This window comes from Sarcophilus harrisii, chromosome 5 (assembly GCF_902635505.1).
Source record: "Sarcophilus harrisii chromosome 5, mSarHar1.11, whole genome shotgun sequence".
NCBI lineage: Eukaryota > Metazoa > Chordata > Mammalia > Dasyuromorphia > Dasyuridae > Sarcophilus > Sarcophilus harrisii.
In genome coordinates, this window is record NC_045430.1 from 39,070,695 (window position 1) to 39,095,486 (window position 24,792).

The 24,792-nt window shown below is 36.7% G+C and overlaps 1 protein-coding gene and 2 pseudogenes across 1 annotated transcript; 2 read left to right on the forward strand and 1 right to left on the reverse strand.

Moving 5' to 3' along the window:
- On the forward strand, window positions 1-1,981 carry LOC100919010 (annotated as a pseudogene).
- Window positions 1,982-13,475: 11,494 nt separating this feature from the next.
- LOC116419499 lies at window positions 13,476-16,511 on the reverse strand (annotated as a pseudogene).
- Window positions 16,512-23,185: 6,674 nt separating this feature from the next.
- Window positions 23,186-24,198, forward strand: LOC116419280 (ankyrin repeat domain-containing protein 26-like). Its single transcript, XM_031938418.1, has 2 exons — window positions 23,186-23,730; window positions 23,965-24,198. Exons 1-2 carry the CDS (start codon window positions 23,564-23,566, stop codon window positions 24,125-24,127), a joined length of 330 nt encoding a protein of 109 aa, XP_031794278.1. The 5' UTR covers window positions 23,186-23,563; the 3' UTR covers window positions 24,128-24,198.
- The last annotated feature ends 594 nt before the right edge of the window (window positions 24,199-24,792 follow it).

Sequence of the window (24,792 nt, forward strand, 5' to 3'; positions counted from 1 at the left end):
AGACTGGACCGCAGTGGTGCCTTGGGAGGAATCATAGTTGGATTTATATCGACCCTCACAAATTCGACTTTTTTTTTTACTTGATGATATTTTTCATTTCTTCCTCAAAATTGATCAAGTGGAAAAAAGAATCATGTAGTTCCTGAATATAAAGATGATGGGGCAGAGAAATTCAAGTTTTCTGTAATGGAGCTGTACCTACAGAGCTGGCATTGCTCTGTATGACTGAAAATGGGCCAGGTGAAATCTGCCTTGATTTCTTCAGACAATACATTACTTCCTGGATGTGTTTGTGTCTCTTGACTTCCTTGAGTTTTTTTGCAGGAGATACATAGTCTTCTGAAATTGGCTCTGTTGCAAGTACTACCCAACCAATGCTGATAACAGCCTGACAAAGAGTTCCTATTGGTATCAATACAGGGGTCACAATGGTAGGCTTTCTCTCCAGCTTTCCTGGTGAGTCTTTAATGAAAACTGCCTACTTCTTACAGCCGATTTTTGTGAATGATATGGAATCTTTTCCCCAATGACCAGTTGTTGCATTTGCAGGAAGGGCTGGTTTATAGAGATCAGTTATTGATTCATACTTAGAAGCAACAATGCAGTACTCTGGTTGGGATGAAAGCACCTACACAGTTGTCAGCCAGCCAACTGGTGAGAGGTATTTTGATACACATTGAGGAAACCTATTTTTGATAACAATGCTGTGAACTTTTTCTTTAATTCTCATTGCTCTCTTGCTTCCTAGTGCACAATGGCCTCTCTGGCCCATAGAATAAACTGTTCTCAATTTCCATCATCTGGAGACCAAAACTGAGCCTAGTTGTACATTGTGATTCCAAGATTTAACTTCAAAACATTCATTGGTCTGCCCCACAAGTAGGGATTTAATTAGCTTTACATATTGTCTTCCCATAATTACAGCCCCCACAGGAAAGCTGGAAACATTTCAGGAAAGAGAATTCTATAGAAAAAACAAAACAAAACAAACATATCTTCCAGGACCTACACATGCAGTTTTCTAATAGAATAGAACTAAAAAAAAAAATTCTTTCTGTGGCATCCTTGGAACCAAAATGATGCAGTCAGTGGCAATAACTAGAGTTGTGGGAATCTATTCTGGAAACGCAGGTCCAGTGGGAAAGAATTCACAAAACTGAAATCTGAATGTGGCAAGAAAAGGGATTTTTATTGTTGGCACTGAGAAGTCAGCTTTGCTAGGAAGACAGACTTCTTAGTGACAAGGTCCTGTCAGAGAGAGAGTCAGAGGTTATCATTGAAGAGAGGGTATCTTCACAATGGGCAAGAGTCCTAGTTGACAGCTGTGCCAAGAGGAGAAGTTCCTTGGCAAAGCATTATCCCACTTCAGACTTGTGCAAAGATTTGTAGTTCAAAATGGTCTTTCTATAAGAAGTCTGGGGGTAGGGCTTCCATTGAGTGAGATTCCTTTAAAGTCTTCTCTGCCCCCAGGTCTAGATTTCCAGTGGAATAGAAAGTACTTATCTTGGAATTTTCAAGCCAATCAATGACAGGGAGTTGGGAGTGGTCCTGGGCTAAATCCAGGTCAATAGAATCCATTCAATAGAAATATCAGGTCGAGATCTCTAGCTGAATGAGACCACTTAACTGCCCTGAAGGGTGGGTCTTTGTCAGAGATGAACTTCAGAGGGCACTCCTATTGCCTCCCCACAAAAAGGGGACAGATTCAGGGTTTACCCCCATCACTAGGAATACAAAAACTAAACTCTCCTTGCCTTCAAATAACTTTTTCCTGGTGGAATTAGGTGGATGACAAGCATTTATTTATTTATTCTATGGTATGAATACAAAAGGAGACAGTCCTTTACAGCCAGGGGCCCCAGTGGATTGAGTGCAAGCACTGGAATTAGGAAGACCTGAGTTGGAATGTTATGTGACCCCCAGCAAGTCACTTATGTTTGCTTCACTTTCCTCATCTGTAAAATAAGCTAAAGAACCCAGTATCTTTACCAAGAAAACCTCAAATGGATGCATGAAGAGTCAGACACAGCTGAAATGACTGAACAACCTCGTCCTCAAGAACCTTACATGTTTTTCCAGTAGACCACTCACATTGGAGAGTGTTTGTTATTCTCAGGGATATCTGATGTGCAAAATAACAAGATAATAGAACAGCTTATTGTTCAGTAAATCCTGTGGCATTTCTATCCTCCACTACTTCTCCACATCTGTCCAACTATTTCTCCATTTCATTCTCAGCTCTCCCTTTCTCCTTTTGTCTTCAGTCTTTTCCCAATGTCAGGCTCTTTTGTAGTGAAACTTGTCCTCTCATTATGTGACCAAATTATTTAAGCTCCATTTTCAGTATTTGACCTTCCAGTGAATAGCAGGAATGAATTTCAAGTATTGACTGATTTGATGTTCTTGCTGTTCAAGACATTCAAAAGTCTTCTCTAACACCATAATCTATAACATCAATTCTGCAACATTTTTCCTTATAGTGCAACTCTTAACAGGAGTCAATGGAAAAAAAAAATTAGCTTTGACATCTTTTTTTTTTTTTTTTTTTTTCATATGCTGTCCAGATTTCCCATAATTTCTTTCCAGGGAGTCTTCTAATTTCATGGCTGCTGTTACTATACTTGATAATCATGAAGACCAGTAATAGAAATTTTGACATTGCTTCTATTTCTTTTCCATTTATATTTGCCAAGAAGTGATAGCAAATTGACAAAGTCTTAGGATTTTTTTTTATTTTTTTGCTGAGGCAATTGGGATTAAGGGTTACAGGGTCACACAGGCTCACACAGCTAGGAAGCATGAAGTGTCTGAGGCCAAATTTGACCTCAGGTTTTCTTGACTTCAGGGCTAGTACTCTATCCACTGCACTACCTAGTTAGCCCAAGAGTTTTTGGGTTTTTTTTTGTTTTTTATCGTTTTTATGTACTATCCTTATTTACTTCAAGAAGCTTCTTAATTCCAATTTTCTATTTGCCATGATTTTCTTAATGCCTGAGATTTATCTCTCTTCCAGAAGCCTTAATTCCAGCTTGCGATCTTTGTAACCTGCCATTTTGCTAGATGTAATCTGCATATAAGTTAAATAATTGTATATTGCCTTGTCTTAAACCAATGAGTCGTTCCATTTCAGTTCAAATTGTTGCTTTTTGATCAGCATACATGTTTCTCAGCAGATGAGTAAAATAATCTGCTATTGGTACATCCAATTTTATGAGCACTTGCCGAATTTTGTTATGGTCCACCCAATCAAAGGCTCTTAGTGTAGTCAGTGAAGCAGAAGTAGATGTTTTCTGAAACTCCTTTGCTTTCTTCACAATCCAACAAGTGATGCCAATTTTTCTTGGTTCTTTGTCCCTTTAAAAATCTGGTAATTCTCAGTTCACATATTGCTGAAATCAGGCTTGCAGAATTTTAAGCATAACTTTGTTGATGTGAAATGAATTCTGTTATTCAATAATTTGAACATCCTTTGACATTGCCCTTTTTTTTGAATTGGGATACAAACTGGCTTTAGGGAATTTTATAAGTGTTAAAATAAGGAAAAAGAAAGAAAGAGCCAACTAAACTCTTGTAGCTTGTCCCTTGCTTCTCATTTCTCTGGGTCACTCTACATTCAGAGGCCCAGTGAAAGCCTCGGTTACATTTTGGACATGGGGTTTTGGGTTTTAATCTCTCACCCTGTCTTCTCATTCTATCTCCATATCTACAATGAGTTCTCCAATGCCCAACTTTTCCACACTGAAAACATCTATGAGTTTCCCTAGAACTCCCTTGCCAAGAGGGAACCTGTCTTTCAATGTTCATCATAGTTTAGGTATAATAAGCATTTGTGCCCACTGTGGCACAGCATCTTATGATCTCCTCTAAAGGAGCATCTTTCAATCCCCATATAATTTTTTGAAACCTCATTGGCATTTTCTTTAGCCAGATGTCTTTTAATTTGGGCATTATTCCAATTTGGTTCTTATTAAGCTGTTTGAAATGTCCCACAAAATTCGGGAAAGGTTCATTGGGACCTTGTTTCATTTTTGAAAGTTTACTTCCATCTTTCTGTCCAGGGAGAGAATTCCGCTTTTATACAGCCTTAGAAATTTGTTCAACACTATTATGGGATAATAAACTGTTCTAAATTCTTGCATACTGACCTTCACCAGCTATTGGCAAAAGTGAGTCTGATACCTCCTGTTTGCCTATGGCATTGGGTTTGAACTAATAATTATGAAACCAAAGCCACAGTTTTTCCAGGTTCCAAAATGTCTTTGCTATGGATTTCCAACATTAGGGGTTAAGATTTATAAGACCAATTATCTAGTAAATCTTCACATAAGAGGATGTGACCCCTAAAAGAATTTTTCAAATTTTTAATTTTTTCCAAATTAAAAGGGTGTATTTTCTCTTTTTGACCTGAGGTCAAGCTTCTAATCACAGGATATCATTTACAAATCAGATATATCTTCTCGTTCATTTTCCCATAATTAATACTTCTTCAATCTTGTCATATTCTGCTTCAGAAGCTGACTATGTTTTGCCTCTCTCCCCCCTTCTTCCTACCTTGAAGGTTTTGAGGGGGAAGGGTCATGAGATATGGAAGTCTTTTCCTCTTTTAATACCTCGAATTGTACTTAACTCCAATCGGTTAGTTTTCTTACAGGCCTATCTTTCTGCTTGGTTCCAAGAGCTCTTGGAGCTAGGTCCTTTGATTCTGCCTCTGCTTTCTTCAGCCTCCAGCCAGCACCAATGTGGAAGGTGCAATGAATCTCTCTTGCCTTGGAGAGAGGGCTTGTGGGCTTCCTCCCAGAGTGCTCCTCTCTGACCCCAGTCAATATTGGAAGTAACTCCTTGAAGCTCTAAGAGCTTCCTCTATATATTGATCTCCTAATCAGTTGCCCTCTGAGTGGCTTCTGGGACTGACCCTTTTCCCTTCTTCAATCTAATTCAGGTGAACTCTTCGCTCAGTGTTTTCAGCTCAACTCCCAAAGAGCCTCTGTCTGTTTTTTATAGGAGCTCTTCTGGAGAGATTTTGGTTTCTCCCAGGTCTCTTGTCCCTAAAGCTTCAAGGGAGGTGTGAATTCAGATATCTCATACTAAACCCTGAAATCTCCCAAACGTGTGAACTCCAGTGAGTACAGGTGTGAACACAAGCATTATTTCTCAGTTCCACTTAGTACCTTGTTTCAAGTTGAGTTAACACTAGGATTCTAACACGTTTCCTATGAAGGTCACTGTTTGATTTTTCCAAATTTGCTGGTTTATTAAGTGGAGAACTTTTATAGCATCATCTTTTATGATTTTAAATGGTTGTGCTGAAATTCCTTCATTTCCACTAATGTTATTTTAGCTTCAGAAAGAGTTGTGGCAAGTAGATTCAAGATTCAAGATTTTGCCATAAAAATACATTAATTGTATTTCAATGATTACATCAAGAAATAATTTCTATAGCCTTTCTCGACCCAAATTAAAGTTTCCTGCTTTCCTCCCTGCCCTCCATCCTTTCTTAACCTTTGGTTTGCCCATACACTTTTTTTAATTTAATAGCCTTTTATTTACAAGTTGTATGTATGGGTAACTTTACAGCATTGACAATTTCCAAACCTCTTGTTCCAATTTTTCACCTCTTACCCCTCACCCCCTCCCCCAGATGGTTTGCCCATACAATTAAAAAAATTGGAAGGTGCAGTATGGAAAAAAAAAAAAAAAACTTTTCCCCAGTCTAAAGAGTTCCTGTGGGAGTCCTTAAAGCAAGAAAAATCCAGAAGTTCAAGAACCACTCTCTGTAGATTCAGAAAAATCAATTAGGACAGTACTTGAATCTTAAAAGGGTTAGAAATTTGTCTAAATGGTGTTGACAAGTAAAGGAGGTTCACCACAATTGGGCTCCATGCTTATTTGATTAAGCTTCCCCAATCTTGGTCTTTTCGTCTGAAAGATGAGATAAAAATATTTGAAATCTACAGGATTGTTCTGAAGAGAGCATTTATAAACTTTGATGCACCATATTATTTGAGTTGTTTACTTTTCTTGTTATTGCTACTTAAGAACTAATACTAGAGCTATGATCAAAAAAGATGTTATTACTTTTCCATAAAGATAATGCTTTGATGTTACACATATACATTAGCTCATTTGAACTTGACAATAGCACAGTGAAATATACTAATTGTCATCTATACCAGGCAGCTTGTGGCGTGGTGAATGGAGCTTAGAACCTGGACTCAAGACTACCTGAATTCATATCTAGCCTGAAATTCTTACCAGTTGTATGTATTTGGGCATATCATCAATTCTCTTTGCCTAAACTATGATAATAGCATCCAACTCACCGAGTTGTTTATTAATATGATTTGTGAAAACGGTGTTTTTAACCTGTTTTTAAAAGAGAAGGGTTGGGATGAGGAAGATGGATCAGAGAATCTTGGAAAAAATGAGTAACCTAAAATATTGAAATAATGAATGGCAGACATTTGTTTAAGTTCATTAAGCTTTTAATAGTATGTTTGCATAAAAAATGTCAGCAAGTTTGGATGTGCTTTGGTAGACACAATGACAAATCCCTAGGTCTGAGTTTAAACCCAGGGAACCTTAGTAAAAGTGAATCCATCTATGGAGGATAATCCAGACAGCTCCTGAGAACTTACTTGTAGTTGCACTCCTAAAAACTTTTAGCAAGAGATTCCTGGAGACATGATTACATACATTCTTAGAGGAAACTTTAATGAAGTTCCTTCCTGAATCATTTTGCTGAGGACATGATGATTCTTAGACCCAAGATTCTTAAAGGGTGGAACTGGTCTTCTTGAGCCAGAGGATTTTGAAGGGCATTTGATATTTTTCTTATAGTATCAAAGAAGAAACATTCATTTTATCCTAAAAATATCTTAACAAAAATTGGGCATATTTTGTGGATTTTAAAAAAAATAGTTATTCTAAAGATCCTCCAATCCATACACTTAGAAAGATAAAGATGAATCCGTTTATAAGGTATTTAAACTCTAGGTTGTCAAAACAATGGTTTTAAAATGTTAATTTAAAAACTAATTTGCATTGAAAATGAAGGTGAATCAAAACCTATTTTTAAATCATTTGACCTATCTATAAAAGAAATTTTCATGTTTTTAAAATGTGTTTAGGATGGATATATGAGAGTGGTAAGGAAATTATTTGCTCTAAGTAGATGTGATAAAATTGATCTTAGTCCATTGGAACAAAAAATGTTAATAGCTGTCTAATGATGGTAAATTGATACAGACATTTAAACCTTAAAATATTATTTAATGTTTTTGATATGCATAAATACTAATCTGGTTTGAGAGGGAGGAAAGCAAGAAAAATGTTGAAGTTAATAAAACTAACTCTATTTTGTTTTATAATTGCCATTTTTGCCATGTGATGTCTCAACACATCCTGCAGGGCGGAAGCAAAATATTTCCTTTCATCCAAATCATTTTACAGAAGAGGATTATAGACAATTTTGATAATGTAGGGAACTTGTCTCCTCTTTAACCTATTGATGAAGCAATTAAGAGGTGCTTAATAAGCAAGGTAGTTGGCTCAGCACATAGAATACTGACTGGGTCTAGAATCAGGAAGAAATAAATTCAAATTTGGTTTCAGACATTAGCTATGTGATCCTGGGCAAGTCCCTTTAACCTCTGCTTTAATACTTTAGAAAAGGAAATAACGAAGCACTCTAGAATCTGTCAAGAAAACCCTTTTATAGTATAGTTTATATGATCATGAAGAGTCAGACATGATTGAACAATAAGAAGGTGCCTAATGAATGCTTTACTCACTGATCAAGAAGGTAATGGTCCTTCTAGCATCCCTAATTTTTGTTTCTTCTTGTAATAAAAAACCTTTTCCTTAACTGATTTACTAGTTATAGCCAAAGTAGGAGGGATGTATGGAAGAAAGGAGAGAAGAAAGGAAAGAAGACAGGCAGGTAGGACTGAATTCCGAAAGACAGACTTTATTACACTCAAAATATAGTGTACTCCTGAGCAATTGTTAGGGAATGCCACATTCACAATTGAGCAAGCAATATTTATATAGTATATGAAACCAGAAAAAAGTACGGCTGCTTATTACAAGAAGCTCAGTTGGTCATACCAAGAAAAAAAAATAAGAATGTTTTCAATGCATTGTCACTAAATAGAATGAGGAATTTTAAAGGTTGAAATTGTCAAATTTTTATAATTAGACAGCAGGATATTTTAAATTGAAAGGAAACTAAAGGAAATCTCAGTAGTTTGATTCATCTAAATTACAAGGAAAAATAAACCTTTATTTTTTAAATTATTTAAAGCAAAGGAAGAAATAATTTAGTGAATGAAATACCTGATGTCATAGAATGGTCATCAGTATAAAAAATTATTTTTCATTATGAACAAAAAATTATAAACAAATATTCTCCACAAAAATATTTGAAAAAATGGAAAAATAAAAAAATTACAATTATTTATAATAACTAAGTTAGTATTAAGGATTGTATGCCACATTTATGTATTAAAAATTTCTATTTAATTAATAAAATCAAATAATTAATAAAAAGAACAAAAATTCTAAATCACTTTCAAAAATTTAAAGAATTGTCTATCATTGTCATTATTAAGAAAAATTGTTCAATTTTTTACTAATTTTTAAGTAGATTATTATTTCCAATAATTTTTATTTTAGGACTATATGTAATTTTTGTATTGAGAAAAGATACATTTATTTCTGCCTTTCTATTTGATTTTGGTTTATCCAAAATAAAATTGGCTGGAAATATGGGCCCTATTGCTTTGACTAATCAGACATAAATTTTTGCATGTTGACAATGATGTATTATTGCAGGATGAAATTCAAGTTGCTGTTTCTTGACCTTTCTTCCTTTCTCCAATTATTATTGTTCAAACAACACTGTCATAAAGAGATTTCCTTCTTCAGATGCTATAGATCTAAGCTATGGGCTGTAGTGCCCCTTCACTTAGGCATGATCTTTAATAGACAATTTTTGTGTAGGTTGCATATCTCAATGAGAAAAAAAAATATATATATAAAACACATAAAGTCCCCATTCAATTTTTCTCCAAGTTATCATACAACTTTTAAAAATTATCTCCTTACCTTCTTTTGTATTTTGTGGTTCAAGTTATCTAGTTCTGATAGAGGTTGAATTCCCACATTAGTATGGTTTGGGGGGCTATTTCTTCTGGAACACTCTTAACTTCTCCTATAGGAATTTGGATGCTATACCACTTGGTGCATATAGTATTGATATTACTTCATTATCTATGGTAGTAGTTGTAGTTTCCTTCCTTATCTCAATTAGATCTATAGTTGCTTTTGCTTAATCTGAGATCAGGATTTCTACAACTTTTTTTTTTTTTAAACTTCAGCTGAAGCATAATACATTCTGGTCTAGGCTTTTACTTTGTATGTATCTCTCTTTTTCAAAATCCAATCCAAGTTTCTTTGCCCTCCATATCACATTCCAGTTCCTTAGATCTTTAAAGTGGAAGCCGCTAGGTCCTAGATAATCCTGACTGTGTCTCCTTGATCTTTGAATTGGCTACTTGCAATATTTTCTCTTTGATTTGTACTTGGCTGGTTGCAATATTTTCTCCTTGACCTGATAATTCTGAAATTTAGCTATGATATTCCTTGGAATTTTCATTTTGGAGTTTCTGTCAGGAAGTGATCAGTGAATCTTTTTTGAGGCAATTTTATCCTCTGGTTCAAGGACATCAGGGTAATTTTCCTTGATGATTTCCTGAAAGATGATGTCTAAGCTCTTTTTTTTTTTTTCATCATGGTTTTCAGAAAGTCCAATAATTCTTAGGTTGTCTCTCATAGAACTGTTTTCCAGGTTTGTTGTTTTTCCAGTGAAATACTTTGCATTTCCTTCCCCCCCTTTTTTATTTTTTTTGACTGTGGATGTCTCATTGAGTCATTCATTTCCTTCTTTTCAATTCTAATTTTTAGTGCGCTATTTTGTTCCGTTAGCTTTTTCATCTCCTTTTTGTATTTGTCCAATTCCATTTTTATAAGAGTTGTTTTGTTCATTGGATTCTTTTCCATTTCACAAATTCTATTTTACAATGGGTTGTTTTATTTTTCAAATCTATTTTGTAAAGAACTATATGTTTTTTCCATTTCATCAAATCTATTTTGTCAGGAGTTTTCTTCAGGTAATTTCTGAGTTCCTTTTTTCATACTCTGTCAAAACATTCTCATTTCCTTTCCTTATTTAATTTTCTCTCTTTTAAGATACTTTCTGAATTCTTCCAAGAGAGTCTTATGAGATGCAAACTAACTCATATCACCCTTTGGGACTTTAAGCAAAGATGATTTGACTTGCGTCCTTAAAGTTTGAGGTCTGTTCTTCTCTTTTCTCCATAAAAGCTATCTATGGTCAGAATTGTTTCTGCTTTTTTGCTCATTTTAAAGGGTTGATGTTTACCGTTAGAGCAAATCAGAGATTGTCCCAAGCTTCCTCTAGAGGCCACAGTGACTTTTCTTTACCCTAGGCAGACCCTGCTGATGTCCTTCCTCTATTGGGTGGGCATGGTCAAATCCTGTGTTATTTTGGGGTTCAGAGCCTCATTATATGCCTTTTGTGTTTGTGTTGGATATTTCATAGCTAATCTACAGATGCACTGACTTCTGAACCTGGAGAGTAGCCAACACTGCTGAAATTTGGCTAAGAACTTCATAGAAAATTCCCAGCATGTAGAGACACCACCACCCTGGGTCCCTGCACTTACCTGCACTTGGCCACTTCCTCCTCTCCTTCCTCCCTGATTGAAGCAGACCTTTTCCTGAAGTTCTCCCAAAATGGCTTCTGCTGAAATTTGTTATACTCCAAATATTTGTGGGTTCTATCACTCCAAAACTAGTTTAGAGAATTGATCTTGTGTTGATCTGGGGGACACCAGGAAGAGCTCAGGTAAAGACTTGTCTACTCTCTGCCATCTTGGCTCCATCCTCATTTTTATAATTCAATTTTAACTCACCTCATTTTGATCATACATCCTTTCAATGTTAGAATCTATTTATTAAAAATAAATAGATTTCCAGGGGCTATAATATTTTTTGACTCATGGGGGAGATAAGGAAACCAAGTGGAAGATGAATCAAGCTGGTGAAAACATATTTTGCCTACTAGCACTGGATGTCTCTGTTTTCAAGTAATATCTGCATGGGACTTTCGAAACGATGTTCTTCAAGTCCATTTTCCCCCATTGCTATAAATTTTTGGGAAACTCAGATCTTGCAAGTCAGCATGATTCAGTAAAATGTAAACCCACCATGAAACTTTGCTTTAAAACATTCTCAGTATAAGTTGAGTTTGGATCGCTGAACCTTATGTAATCAATTGCATAAAACATAAACCATTGCTCTGAATGTTAGATTAAGTTTTGGCTAATGAGCAGCCATTCACCGTTTTTTATTATCAGTATTAGCTTTAATAATTAAAGAATAGTTTACCTCTCAGATCTGTGGAAAAGGAAGGAATTTGTGACCAAAGAAGAAATAGAGGTCATTATTGTTCACAAAAGAGGTAATTTTGATTATATTAAGTTGAAAAGATTTTTGTACAAGTAAAACTAATGCAGACAAGATTAAAAGGGAAGCAATAAACTGGGAAAACATTTTTACAGTCAAAGCTTCTGATAAAAACCTCATTTCCAAAAATATATAGAGAATTGACTCTTATGAAATCAAGCCATTCTTCACTTGATAAATGGTCAAAGGCTATGAGCAATCAATTTTCAGATGAAGAAATTGAAACTATTTCTAACCATATGTAAAGCTGCTCCAAATGATTATTGATCAGAGAACTGCAAATTAAAACTCTGAAATACCACTACACACCTCTCAGATTGGCTAAGATGATAGCAAAAGACAATGATGAATGTTGGAGGGGATGTGGGAAAACTGGGACATTGATACATTGTTGGTGGAATTGTGAAAGGATCCAGTCATTCTGGAGAGCAATTTGGAACTATGCTCAAAAAGTTGTTTTTTTTTTTTTCCCCAAAAAGCTTTTTATTATTAAACCTTGTAGTACAAACCTGAAAAGTAAACAAACAAAAAGAAAAACTGTCAATGAACAACAATGAAGTCTTTTCCTTGGAAAGAGGCAAACACGCTAATAAATTAAATGTCAACTGTGCCATAGTCAAGTTTACTGTAAAGGGAAAAGTACATAGAAGGCCAAACCGGGACAACCAATTTGGAAAACATGACTTTGGTTATGTTATGTTAATATTCCAAAAAGTTCAGTCTTCTCAACAACAACCGACAAACTGTTGGACTTACGGGCAAGCTCGGTGCAGTGAGTCGTTCGGTCTTAGTGAACCCAATTATGAAACAGGGACGGCTTGGTAAAGTTTCCTTCTTTTCTACCAGATTGTACCCCACCGAAGGGGGTTTCCTTTATGCTTTTCCTTGTTGTTCAGGTGACGTGGCAGCATTATAGAACGTTACGAAAAATCACATCAGTCAATCCAGCGAAGAAACGAACGTGGCTTTTCTTCATCTGTCCTTGCGCCCTCACCTCCCACCGAGAAAATCAGTATTTTAAAACAATTTACAGACTATTCAAAAGGGTTGGGATTTCTTGTGTGTGTGTGTGTGTGTGTGTGTGTGTGTGTGTGGCGTGTGTTTGTTTGTCTGTTACAACATACAGGGAAAAATGACAAGATGAGTGGCCATTTCACATTCAAAAACAATTATGCGGACCTCCTAGTGGCTCTAAGTGTGATCACAGAAATGAAACAGATGTAGAAAAGAAAGGATTAATGCTGACTTTTGTGTAAAGATGTGAAACAACGACAGCCATGGGATGAAAATGGAAGGTCAGAAAGATTGCAAGTCTATGACAAAGAAGCACTTCAGGCTTCAATCATTTTTCTCCTTTTTTTTTTTTTCTTGTAAGGATGCTATTGAAGGGTTGTTTTTTTATTTGTTTTTTGTGGTTTTTTTTTTGATAAGTAGCCACAAAAAAAATAACAGAATGGATTTCCTAATGAAATCAGGCATAGTTTTCCCTCACATGACCCCTCCAAGGTAGGCATTCTTTCTCTCTTTCTCTCTCTTTCCCCTTAAACAGATGCATAGTGATGTGCTGGTAAAAGAAACTCGGCACTCCAAATTTCATCATTTTGCCTATGGTTAGGAAATAAAGTCCACCTTCAGCTGCCATAACCTCCTCCCAAAAAGAATAGACATCTTCCAATTAAGAAAAAAATTACAAAACTCATCTTGCACATGACAGAAGAAAAGACAACCAAAGTAAAGCAACTTCTTCTTTCAAGTTTTTTTTTTTTTTGTCTCCTATCCCCCTTCTCACTAGAAAATCTGCTCACATGACTGGAGAACAAATTATAAAATACAACAAACTGCAACCTATTAAAAATGGGTTAAAAGTCTTTCCCCCACAGTTATGGAAAACAAAAACAAAGTCCCCACCAAAAAATGAAATAAAATAAACACAACCCCACCAAAAAAAATCAAAAATTTCAAAAAACAAACCAATGCAACAACAACAAAAAACAAACAAAAAAGGCTTTTGTTTAGGCAAAGGGGCAATACAAATTAATATCTCGGCCGCTTGAGAGTTTTAAAACAGTGAATATACAGCAGTTTCCAAAACTCCAACTGCCATATCTAACTACCTAAGTACAAAAAAATTCTCAACAATTTAATGCTAAAACAAAATTAGTTCTCTAAAACAGAAGACAATCTTCTTTAGAGGTAGTGCAAAGACAGCTTGTATTCTACAGCAAGTACTCCAAACTAGGATATAATAATTACTATATATATATAAATCAACAATGAGTGTTGGCATCTTCAGGATGAACTTCAAGCACTTTTGGATGAACTGGAGGATGAAAGCCTTAATAATGGCAGGTCCACTATTGCTCTCTTGTGGAGTCCTCTTTTTCGTGTAGGCTTGCTGATACAGTTCTCAATGCTGCCGTTTTTCCCCAGACACTTTCCCACAGATCTGATTCACCAGACTGATAATTTGTTCCTCGTCATAGCGGTCCATCACCTTCAGTCCCCAACAGGATTTCTGCTTCTCCACAGGGCGAAGGGCACACTCCAGGCAGAAGATGACATTTTCATTTTCTTGTACAACCATGGAAAGGTAGCACAGGTGCTGACAGATCTGACACAGCCTCTCAGATGTCTAACTGCAGCCACTTTTGAGGCTTTTCTTCCATCCGTCCGGGCTGTTGCTATCATTAGGTACCATAGCCTCCGATGCAGGCCAGCTTCGAAAAGCTGCCGTCGTTGCCTTAGCTCTGTATCCCTGAGCTCATCCAGAAGGGTGGAGATGGTACTGAGGGTGGGACCATTTTCCTTTTTTGCTTCTGTTGTCGCAATCTGGTAGAGTAACTTCTCCATTGAGAATGGCTTGGCTATGTGGCGACGCTTCATTTCCTTGGCCGTTTCAAAACCCATACTTGTCCACTGGGGAGTAGCAAAGTGCACAGTTTCAGAAACTGAAACTGTGGTAGTAGCCACAGCATACTTTGGACACAAAGGAGCCCGGAAAACAGACAACAAACTGGCCGCTTTGCTGTACAGTACGGTGCGCCTTGATCCCCTCCTTGCACAGCACCTCTGGGGAGATCATCACATTACTTTCAAGCATTTCCAGCCCTGGTGTGCCATTAGCTTGCGACAGGGTATGTACCACGTCTTCGAGTTTGTTCTCTTCCTCAGCAGGAATGCAATACCAGATACAATCAGCACCAGTGTGTAAGTAGTCGATGTATGGAAGGTGATTTTGGTTTCGAGACCATATGCCCGAAAAGTTATCAAACTGTGTACACTCTTTGATCCAGCAATGTTATTGCTGGGCTTATATCCCCAAGAGATCTGAAAGAAGGCAAAGGGACCTGTATATGCAAATATGTTTGTGGCTACCCTTTTTGTAGTGGCTAGAAACTGAAAACTGAATAGATGCCCATCAACTGGAGAATAGCTGAATAAGTTGTGGTATATCAATGTTATGGAATATTATTGTTCTATAAGAAATGCCCAGCAGGATGATTTCAGAGAGGCCTGGAGAGAATTACATGAAATGATGCTACGTAAAATAAGCAGAACCAGGAGATCATTGTACACTTTAACAACAATACCATATGATGAACAATTCTGATGGACATGACTCTCTTCAACAATGAGATGATCCAAACCAGTTCTAATTGTTCAGTGATGAAGAGAATCAGCTATACTTACAGAGAGAATTATGGGAAATGAGTGGGGACCATAACATAACATTTATACTCTTTTTTGTTGTTGTTGTTTGTTTGCTTGCATTTTTGTTTCCCCACTCAGATTTTTTTTAACTTTCTTTTTAGGTCTGATTTTTCTTGTGTAGCAAGATAACTATAAATATTTATAAATATATTGTATTTAGCATATACTTTAATATATTTAACATGTATTGGATTACCTGCCATCTAGGGAAGGGGGTAAGGAAGGAGGGGAAAAGTTGGAACAGAAGGTTTTGCAAGGGTCAACGTAGAAAAATTACCCAAGCATATATTTTGTAAATAAAAAGCTATAATAATAATAATATAAAGATTAAAATGATTTTGCTTTCATTATTATGATTCTCAATTAATATGATATAAGTTGTGTTAATATTTTTAGGAATACTGAGTCCTGTTGATAATTATAGAGGTGGCCCAAGGTACCTAGGATTGGACAATGAAGAAGACCTAAGTTTCAGTCTAAACTCAAATATTCTCTAATTGTGTAACCTTGCATAAATCACCAAACCTTTCTCAGTGCTACAAAGGAGGTAATAAAAGAGGCTCCCTTGCCACCAGGTTGTTGTGGGGATTAAATGAGATTTACTTATGCATATTACTTTGAAACCATATTATATATTTATATATATATATATATATTATTGTAATAAAATTCTAAGCAAGATTTTATTCACTGCTTTACTGATGAGAAAATAAATATTATTTATGAACTATACTTTTCTTTTTCTAATTCCTTAACATTAACAATCTTTATTAAATACCCATTCAATTATTTCAAGAATTAAAAGAGAAGAAATAAACATGATACCATCTTCATTCTTTTACTTTAGATTAAGTAAACCCTGAGCCTATGTTTTTGTCTTCTAAATTTCTCTGAGTAAGCTGAATTACAAGGAAAAAATTTGGCCATTTAGAATTTTAAAGAGCTTGTTTTGTACAAAATTGAACTTATGCAATAAACTTTTAATTAGAGAGAGGAAGGTCTAGCTCTGAGATAGAAAACAAAATTAACTGTCAAATTAAAATGAAACACAAAATCTGGCATATTTCTGTGGACCTACAACTGGCCATTTTGTCTGGAGAAATAGTTACAGCTATAGAACTGCTAAAAACATTTGAGCAGATTCTGCTGTTTTTGAGACTAATCCTTAAGTTGCTTAGCCCTGTCTCTCCATCAGCTAACTTGAGTTAGTCTATTATATATTTAATATGCCAAATTTACCTGACTATAAGCATTTTGAGGGTCTGAACCTGAGGCTTTTCAGCAAAACTGAAAAAAAAAGTCCCTCTCTGACATTTTCTATATTTTTGTCTCTTGAAAAGGCTTGTGGAATCTGTCCGGGTTAGGCTGGTATTCTTTGATGGCTAGGACTCTTTGGGGGTTTGTCCTGGTTCCCCAAAATCTTTGACATAGCTCCTCAGCATGGAGGGGGCTAATAATTAAATCATATATCCTTACGTGGATGCCTGGATTCAAAATTATCTGACCTTCTCCTACAGGATTGTAATGTCCAACTATTTCTTAAAGTCCTTCTTATAACCCTTGCACCAGAAATGAGAGAAATGCATGTTTTCTTCTTGTGTGTGTGTGTGTGTGTGTGTGTGTGTGTGTGTGTATAAGGATATGGCTTATCGGCTCAACCATCTTGCACCCTCTTTCCCTTCAACTTTGACTGTTGAAAGGTTGAATTGGATAGATGGACTTCAAGGGCAGTTTTCTGCCAACTTAAATTTTGGGGTTATGTGTGCATAAATTGGAATTTTGATTCTGAAATGGTAGGAGATGATTCCTATTAACTAGTACATGCTAAAATTGTGAACTTTATTCTGGTAAAACTTTTTAGAGATATTTGTACATTAATTTTGAATTATATCTCTATTTAATTTGATTTTAAGTTAAAAAATGAAGTAGTAAAACAAAATTCTCTGGAGACTTACCGAAAGAGATAACATTTTTACATCTCCTTATTAGATGAAATATATTGAAGGTACCTATGTTGCTTTCTAAATTATATATATGGCAATTTGTAAAAGATGTAAAAGCACAGCTGACATTTTGTGAGCCCTGCTAAATATGTAGCATAAATTTTGTGAAATTTGATCCAAACTTTAGATATTACCTATTTTCTGAATCTTAAGGTTTATCTGGCTCTCTCCCTTTAACAATGAGATCAAAGCAAGAAAATTTAGCAGATAAAGATATGTGTAATTGTAACAGAAATTGAAAGGTGTGTAATATGTCTAATGATAAATAACGATAAAATAAATAAAAAAAAATCTAAAGATAAAGATAAATGAGTATTAAGGTGTTCCTTTGGAGAGAAGGAGCCTGGCTCTAGAATATTCAAGTTATTAACATTGAAGAAATGACATTAATTGGAAAACTGGGATATTTATTGATTACAGTGGACCATTTGACTGGATGGGTGGAAGTTTTTCCCTGAGCTTTGCTGCTTTAAGAAGGGTTAGTGGAATAACATTGGAACAGAATGTTTGTAGGTTTTTTGGTAGAGGCTAATAATTCTGATAAGGGAACATAATTTTCTTCCAAGGTTTTATAAGAAATACTGGGAAGGATTGCAAATTGAGTGGTAATTCCATATACCTGGTCATCTGCCCTCATTAGAGAAAGTGGAAAGAATGAATCAGGTTCTTAAGAAACAGATTACTAAATTGATGTTAGAGACTAAATTGTCTTGGAAGAAATGTTTGTGTATTGCTGTTTTTTTGTGATCCAATTGGTGTTAAGTGACTTGCTCAGAGTCACAAAGCTAGGAAGTGTTAAGTGTTTGAGGCCAGATTTGAACTCAGGTTCTCCTGACTTCAGGTGTATTGCTTTTTGAAAGAAGTAAAACTATCCCCAGAAGTGATCTGGGATTTTCTCCACATAAGATGGTTTACTTTATTTGGGAGAGGAAAGAGAAATACCTTCTTTTAAAACAAAGGATAAGTTTTTTTTAAGGAATTATAGACTGGCAGGTCCTCATCCCTTTCATCCCTTATCCAGGAGACTGGTTGCTTGCTAAACCCTGAAATGACCTTAACAGATGTTACTGAAGAGTGAGACTGCAGTCCAGAGGCTGAGAACACAGTGGAACATTGAGAATTATTATGGAGTAATCTCAAGAATGGATTGTTACAGATAATTTAAAATGATTAAGTTTATATTGCACCAGAATAATTCAGAATGTTTTGATAAGAGGGGAGATTAATTGGGCTTAGAGGAATTTTAACAATATTGGTATTATACCTGGTATTTATAATTCCAAAACAAAGTTTTTAGGAACTCCTTGATAAGAAGAAATCGAATTAACATTTTTGTGAAGAAATTATTAATACGAATTCTGATGGGGTTTTTTATGTGGAATCAAGACAGTTTCACCCATTTCTCTATGTGAGTTTTACTTGGTTGTACTGAGTCATCTTAAAGCTGTTCCTATTGTTTATGTGGATTCTGAAAACAGCGATCTATGTTTTTGTCCCTGTGAACATGATTAATACTTGAAGGTGTTTTGATATAAATTGCTTATTGAGCATCTTAAAGAAAAATGACTTGTAAAATGTTGAATTTAAAACCATTTCCTTAGATATGATGATATGCTGTGAACTTTCTAGGATTTATCTCTGACTGTTATCAGTGTAAGATTATAGTCAATACTTATTTTAGATCTATGATTCTTGAGATTTAAATTCATCTAAAATTTTGACTAATGAGATTTGCTAATTGAGATAAAATTTTTTGGGATGGTAGTTGATATTTGGCGGTTTCAATTCAGGTATGATTATCTGATGGATAATCAAGTCAGTAATCCACTATCTGACAAGAATATGCTACACGTTAGTCAGAGGAAGTTGTTCCTGAATGATTACAAGTGGAGCTTATTACCTGGGCAAGAGTTGGGAAGACAATCTTGACCTCCACTTAAGGTGGCATCCTTCTGACTCAGTTTTCCAGTGCTATTCCTTTGAATAAGAACCCATCTGATAATTCCTGAATGTGGCTATAAGCAGTAATTGTTACTGTATACAATTACCTAAGTCCCACTGAGCTAAGAATGTTTTATCCTATCATAAATGTGCTCTCAGGCTGAGGCTTGAAAGACCAGTTTTGATGCTATTATAATAATATCCCATATTTTCTAGTTTCTGTAACTAGAACAAATTCTTAGTAGAAGCCATGAGCACAATTCGAGTATGTAAGATGTTGCAGTTTTCAATCTGGAAATATGTAGCCATTATAGCCTAAATAAGTAGATGAATATTTGGCCTAGTCATCCATCTGTTCCTAGATCCATATATCTCTCTGTTCATTTTAGCATTTCCACTGTTGCTGATTTTTGTGATAGGCATCTTTATTTGTGAAGGGTTACCTACTCTAACAATTGTGGATGCAAATTGTTGGGCTGATAGATGGCCCCACATGCAATTTCAGAATACAGATCCCCAACCTATTCACTGAATGAGCTCATTAAATTCCCAGCCATAATCAAAATAATTAAGGCAATGGATTTGTTAGAAGATTAAGCTCAGAAGGAAAGGCGATTGAGGACAACATGGTTGAGGAGACATATCAAGACCGGTGTGAGAGCTTTTCAAAGGTGAAAAAATAAGAGGGATTGAATGGGATAAACTGAAGACCTCTCATAGGAATGTGGCTTCGATGTATACCCTACTTATGTCTTGAGACTGCAGTAATAAGTTGAACTATAGCTAAAAGCTGCAGGTGTTCAATTTTCTTTTCTTTTTTATTAATATAGCTTTTTATTTACAAGATTTATGCATAGGTAATTTTTCAGCATTGACAGCTGCAAATCCTTTTGTTCCAACTTTTCCCCTCCTTCCCCCCACCCCTTCCTGCACATGGCAGATTGACCAATACATGCTAAATATGTTAGAGTATAAGTTAAATCCAATATATGTATACATGTCCAAACAGTTAATTTGCTGTATAAAAAGAGTCAGACTTTGAAATAGTGTACAATTAGCCTGTGAAGGAAATCAAAAATGCAGGAGGACAAAAATATAGGGATTGGGAATTCTATGTAGTGGTTCATAGTCATCTCTTAGAGTTTTTTCCCTGGGTGTAGCTGGTTCAGTTCATTATTGCTCTGTTGGAACTGATTTGGTTCATCTTCATTGTTGAAGAGGGCCATGTCCACTAATTTTTGGGCCTAACAATTAACAACAAGAAAACACGGTTGCTCCATCAGCCAGCACCAGACCATCTATATGTAGAAACACTGTGACAATAAATGAAGAAGTTTTGAATACTGTGGATAAATTCATTTATCTTGGCACTACACTTTCCAGGGATGTACACATTGATTATGAGGTTGACATAGTTTTTGCCAGAGCTAGCTCAGTGCTTGGGGGGCTCTGAGGGAAAGCTTGGGATTTGAGAGCTGTTAGACTGACTGCCAAACTGAAGGGCTACAGAGCTGTTGTGCTGGCCTCGTTGGTGTTATGTCTGTGTAACTTGGACAGTAGTCCAGCACCATGTCAGGAAACTGAATCACTGCCATTTGAATTGTCTTGGGAAGATTCTGAAACTCTTACCTGGTAGGATAAAATGCCAGACACCGAGGTCCTTTCTTGGACTAAACTGCCAAGCATTCAAACTTTATTGCAGAGCATACAAATCTATTGGGCTGACCACACACTTCTGAGTGCCTTACATGCATTTGCCAAAAAAGACTCTTTTGTGGAGGACTCACACAGGGCAAGTACTCACAAGATGGTCCAAAAAAAAGCAATACAGAGACTCTCTCAATGTTTCTCTTGAGAACTTTCAAGTTGACTATGTGACATGGACACTGGCACAGGACAGCCAGCACAGCACGGTATCATCAGAGAAAATGCTGTGCTCTATAAGCAAAGCAGAATTGAATTCCCTCAGAGGGAGCAAGAGATAAACAAAGTTAGAGAAACCATCTCAAATATGCATTAGGAAAACTTGTGTCTGGCCTGTGGCACAGGATTCCAAGGTCTTAATGATCTGATCAGCCACAATTAGATGCTCTGACTTGGCACTAACATAGTAATGTCATTTTAGTCCTCTTAGAAAATGAAGGCCAAAAACCATTACCTCTAGCACTATACAATATTCTCAAAGTCAGGGCTAGAGGAAAGAAATACACAAGAAAATCAAAGGAAATCTTGTGGAACTTGGAGAAATCTAGCTACTTGTGCTTATGCTAGATTCTATATGAGAAGGCACCCACTCATTTTACACGAGTCCTCTGTGGAGAATCTCTCCAACAGTTATCATCATTATTGTCATCATGACTAACATTTATATAGTGATTACTACATGCAAGACCTGTGCTAAGTACTTTGTGAATGTTATCTCAGTTGATTCTCATAACAGTTCAGGGAAGTGGGTGCTATCATTCTCCCCATCTCACAGATGAGGAAAGTGAAGCAAATAGAAGGTAAGTGTCTTGTCCAGGGATATATCCATAGTAAGCAACTGAGCCCGGGCTTGAATTAAAGTCTTTCTCACTCGATGTCTTATACTAAATACACAGAGTCCCAGTTGCCCTACAAAAGCAAAGGGTTCCAAAATTACACAGTCCCCATCAGGGCAATGGTTGCTTACATACCCCTTAGCACGGACACAAGAACCTAACCTTCCTACTTTTGCTCTTCTACCTTTTTCCCCAAGGTTCAATTTTGGAGAAGCCGACATTCAAATAGCAGAAGAAATCAATGAATTGCAATGAAATTAGAACCTCCATTGGCTCCTGCCCTTCCTTTCTACTCACTCACAGCCTTCTTCAAAGGAAAAATGGCTATTTATGCTAGTATTGTTTTGGGGAATCTAGGTTTTTCCCAAAGGAGATAAACTAAAAATCTTATCACATAACTTAGTTAATAGGACAGTTTATTTTCTTCCCCCAAAGAAAACAATGATGAGCATAAAGGAATTGGAGTGTGCATTAAAAGAAAAACTTAAATAGGACTTGTAAATTCTACTGGTAGCCAAATTGTAACTTGTAATTATCTCCCAGGAGGCTGAAAGCAAGTCTTCACACATAATTCAGTTTGACATGGTTCAAATTCATGATTTCACATTTTTCATGATCCAGTTTCATTCAAACAGTATCTGTGTGTATGTGTGTGCGTTTGTTATAATGGAGATATTTTCCGTGATTCCTCTTTCTCAAATGCTAACTCTTCCTTTTGTTTAGCCTGCTGCTACCACCACCACAATTGACCACTTCAGTAAAGAACTACAGCCATAGTTTTAGTGTCTTTCCAAGGCCTCATGACCTTCTGAAATTTGCAAGGTCCTCTGGGCTCATCTATCTTGGGTAACTCAGTCACTATTATTGTGTATATGAGGGACTATTATCCTCTATATACTCTATAGTCTTAGGGTATGTTTCAACTTTCCAACTAAAAGTGACATATCTTTCTCCACTGAACTACTGTAACTCTCTTCTCCCTTCTCCTCCACATAAATAACAACATGAATAAGGCAATTTAATTTTTTTATAGGAATCAGGGCTGCCTGATTGAGACAACTCTCCTCTCCATGTGACAGGCTCTTTGTCCCATACAAATTTTTCGCACTCTTGAAGGAATAAGGGAAGGAAGACAAAACAGAACCTAGACTACATTTGTCTATTCCAGGCCTCCTTTTCAGGCTGGGCGCTTCCTTCAACTTCACAGAATTGTTGGGGGCTGCAAGATATTTGAGAGATTATCTAGTAGAACGCCTTCATTTTACAGGAGAAAGCACCGAGACTCACAGAGAAAGTGCTGTGCCCATCAAAGCAAGCAACAGAGTAGCTCCTGACATTCGAACGCAAGACCTGGAGCTCTGGACTCTTCCAGCTGCAAGCTAACGGATCCGGCACCCGTGCAGCCACCTGTCAGTGATTTTTCCTTATGGACCCATCTGAGCCACGGACCTGACAAACGCACGCGCAGGTCAGTTTCCCTCCTGCCATTGCCAGGCTTGCAGACCGCTCTAGGGCTGAATCAGTTATAACTGCTGCGGGCTCGTAGGTCTGGAAACCTCCGGCTTCGGGTTACTTGCAATTTCCCTTTTTATTCCCCCTTTAATTCTCCTTCCGAGCACGCTGAGGGACCCGAGAGGGGACTCACTGGCCAATTCTCCCAACCAGCCTTCTCCCCTGGCTTCATTCAACCTGTGTCCAGGATGAAGAAGATTTTCCACTTCAGCAAGAAGGGGCAGTTTGGCCCCTTCCTTCATCAAGCTGCCTTGTTACTTGGGGTAAAAATTAAAAGTGCAGTAAAAAATAAAGTATGAAAAGTGCTGTATGAACGAACCACAAGATACTAGGTCTGAATCGCAGAAGGATACACTGGTCAGGAGCAAGAACCTCGGGAAGATCCACAAAGCTGCATTGCTCGGGGATATGGCGAAGGTGCAGCAGCCGCTGCTGCTCAGAAAGCACAACGTGAATGATCTGGATAAAGTGAAGAGGTAAGAGCAAATGTTTGGGGAGGGGAGAGGAAGACCCACCGGAGGGCTAAGACCCCCGCATCCTTCCATTTGAGTCCTTGCCCCCACCACCATTAACCCTCGGAAAAGAAATCCCTCTCGGCACCTGAGACAGGATCAAGGTCAGATTTTGCTTCCTAGGGATTAGACAACAAGTACGAAAATTGGAGTCACCTGTCCTTTCTTATTCTTTTTTTTTTTTTTTTTTTCCGGTAGTGACAGTACTGCTTTATTTGGACATCTACTCATCTACTATAGCCCGAGGATCCATACTAAGAAAATAGTGAAAACAACAGAACATGAAATCAAAGCCACTTATTACCTGCATGATCTGGGAAGTTTTTTACACTTGTCTGGATGTCATTTTCTCCTTCTATAAAGTAGGGTTGGGAGAGAACTATTTTTTTTATTAAAGCTTTTTATTTTCAAACCATATGAACTGATAATTTTTCAGTATTGACCCTTGCATTGCTTTGTGTTCCAAATTTTCTTCTCCTTCTCCCTACTCCCTCCCCTACATGACAAGCAACCCAATATATGTTATATATGCTTTATTAACACCATTCTTATCAGATTGGAGCACACCAAATAAGTGGGCATTAACTGTTACAGCAGTAACACCTTTGTGTGTGGGTGAAATCTATAATTACATTTTTTTCCCTTTCCTTTTTTGAGGCAATTGGGATTAAGTGACTTTCCCAGGGTCACACAGCTAGGTAGTATTAAGTGTCTGAGACCAGATTTGAACTTGGGTCCTCCTGACTTCAGGGCTGGTACCCTATCCATTGCCTCACTTAGCTCCCCCATATTTCAACATAAACTGCAAATAAGCCACATGATCTCCTAAAACTAACAAAGTATCTCTTATTTCAATAATAAGTTATAAATTCTGGTTAATAGCTTCTTGTTTTTGCAAAGCAAGAATGATATTATGATGTAGACAAGTTACAAATTGAGCTGTTTGCTCATTTTCACCAACAGCTTGTACAGCAACAGCGATGGATATTGTGGAAGCAATAAGAGTTGCTAGAAGCATAACACCTG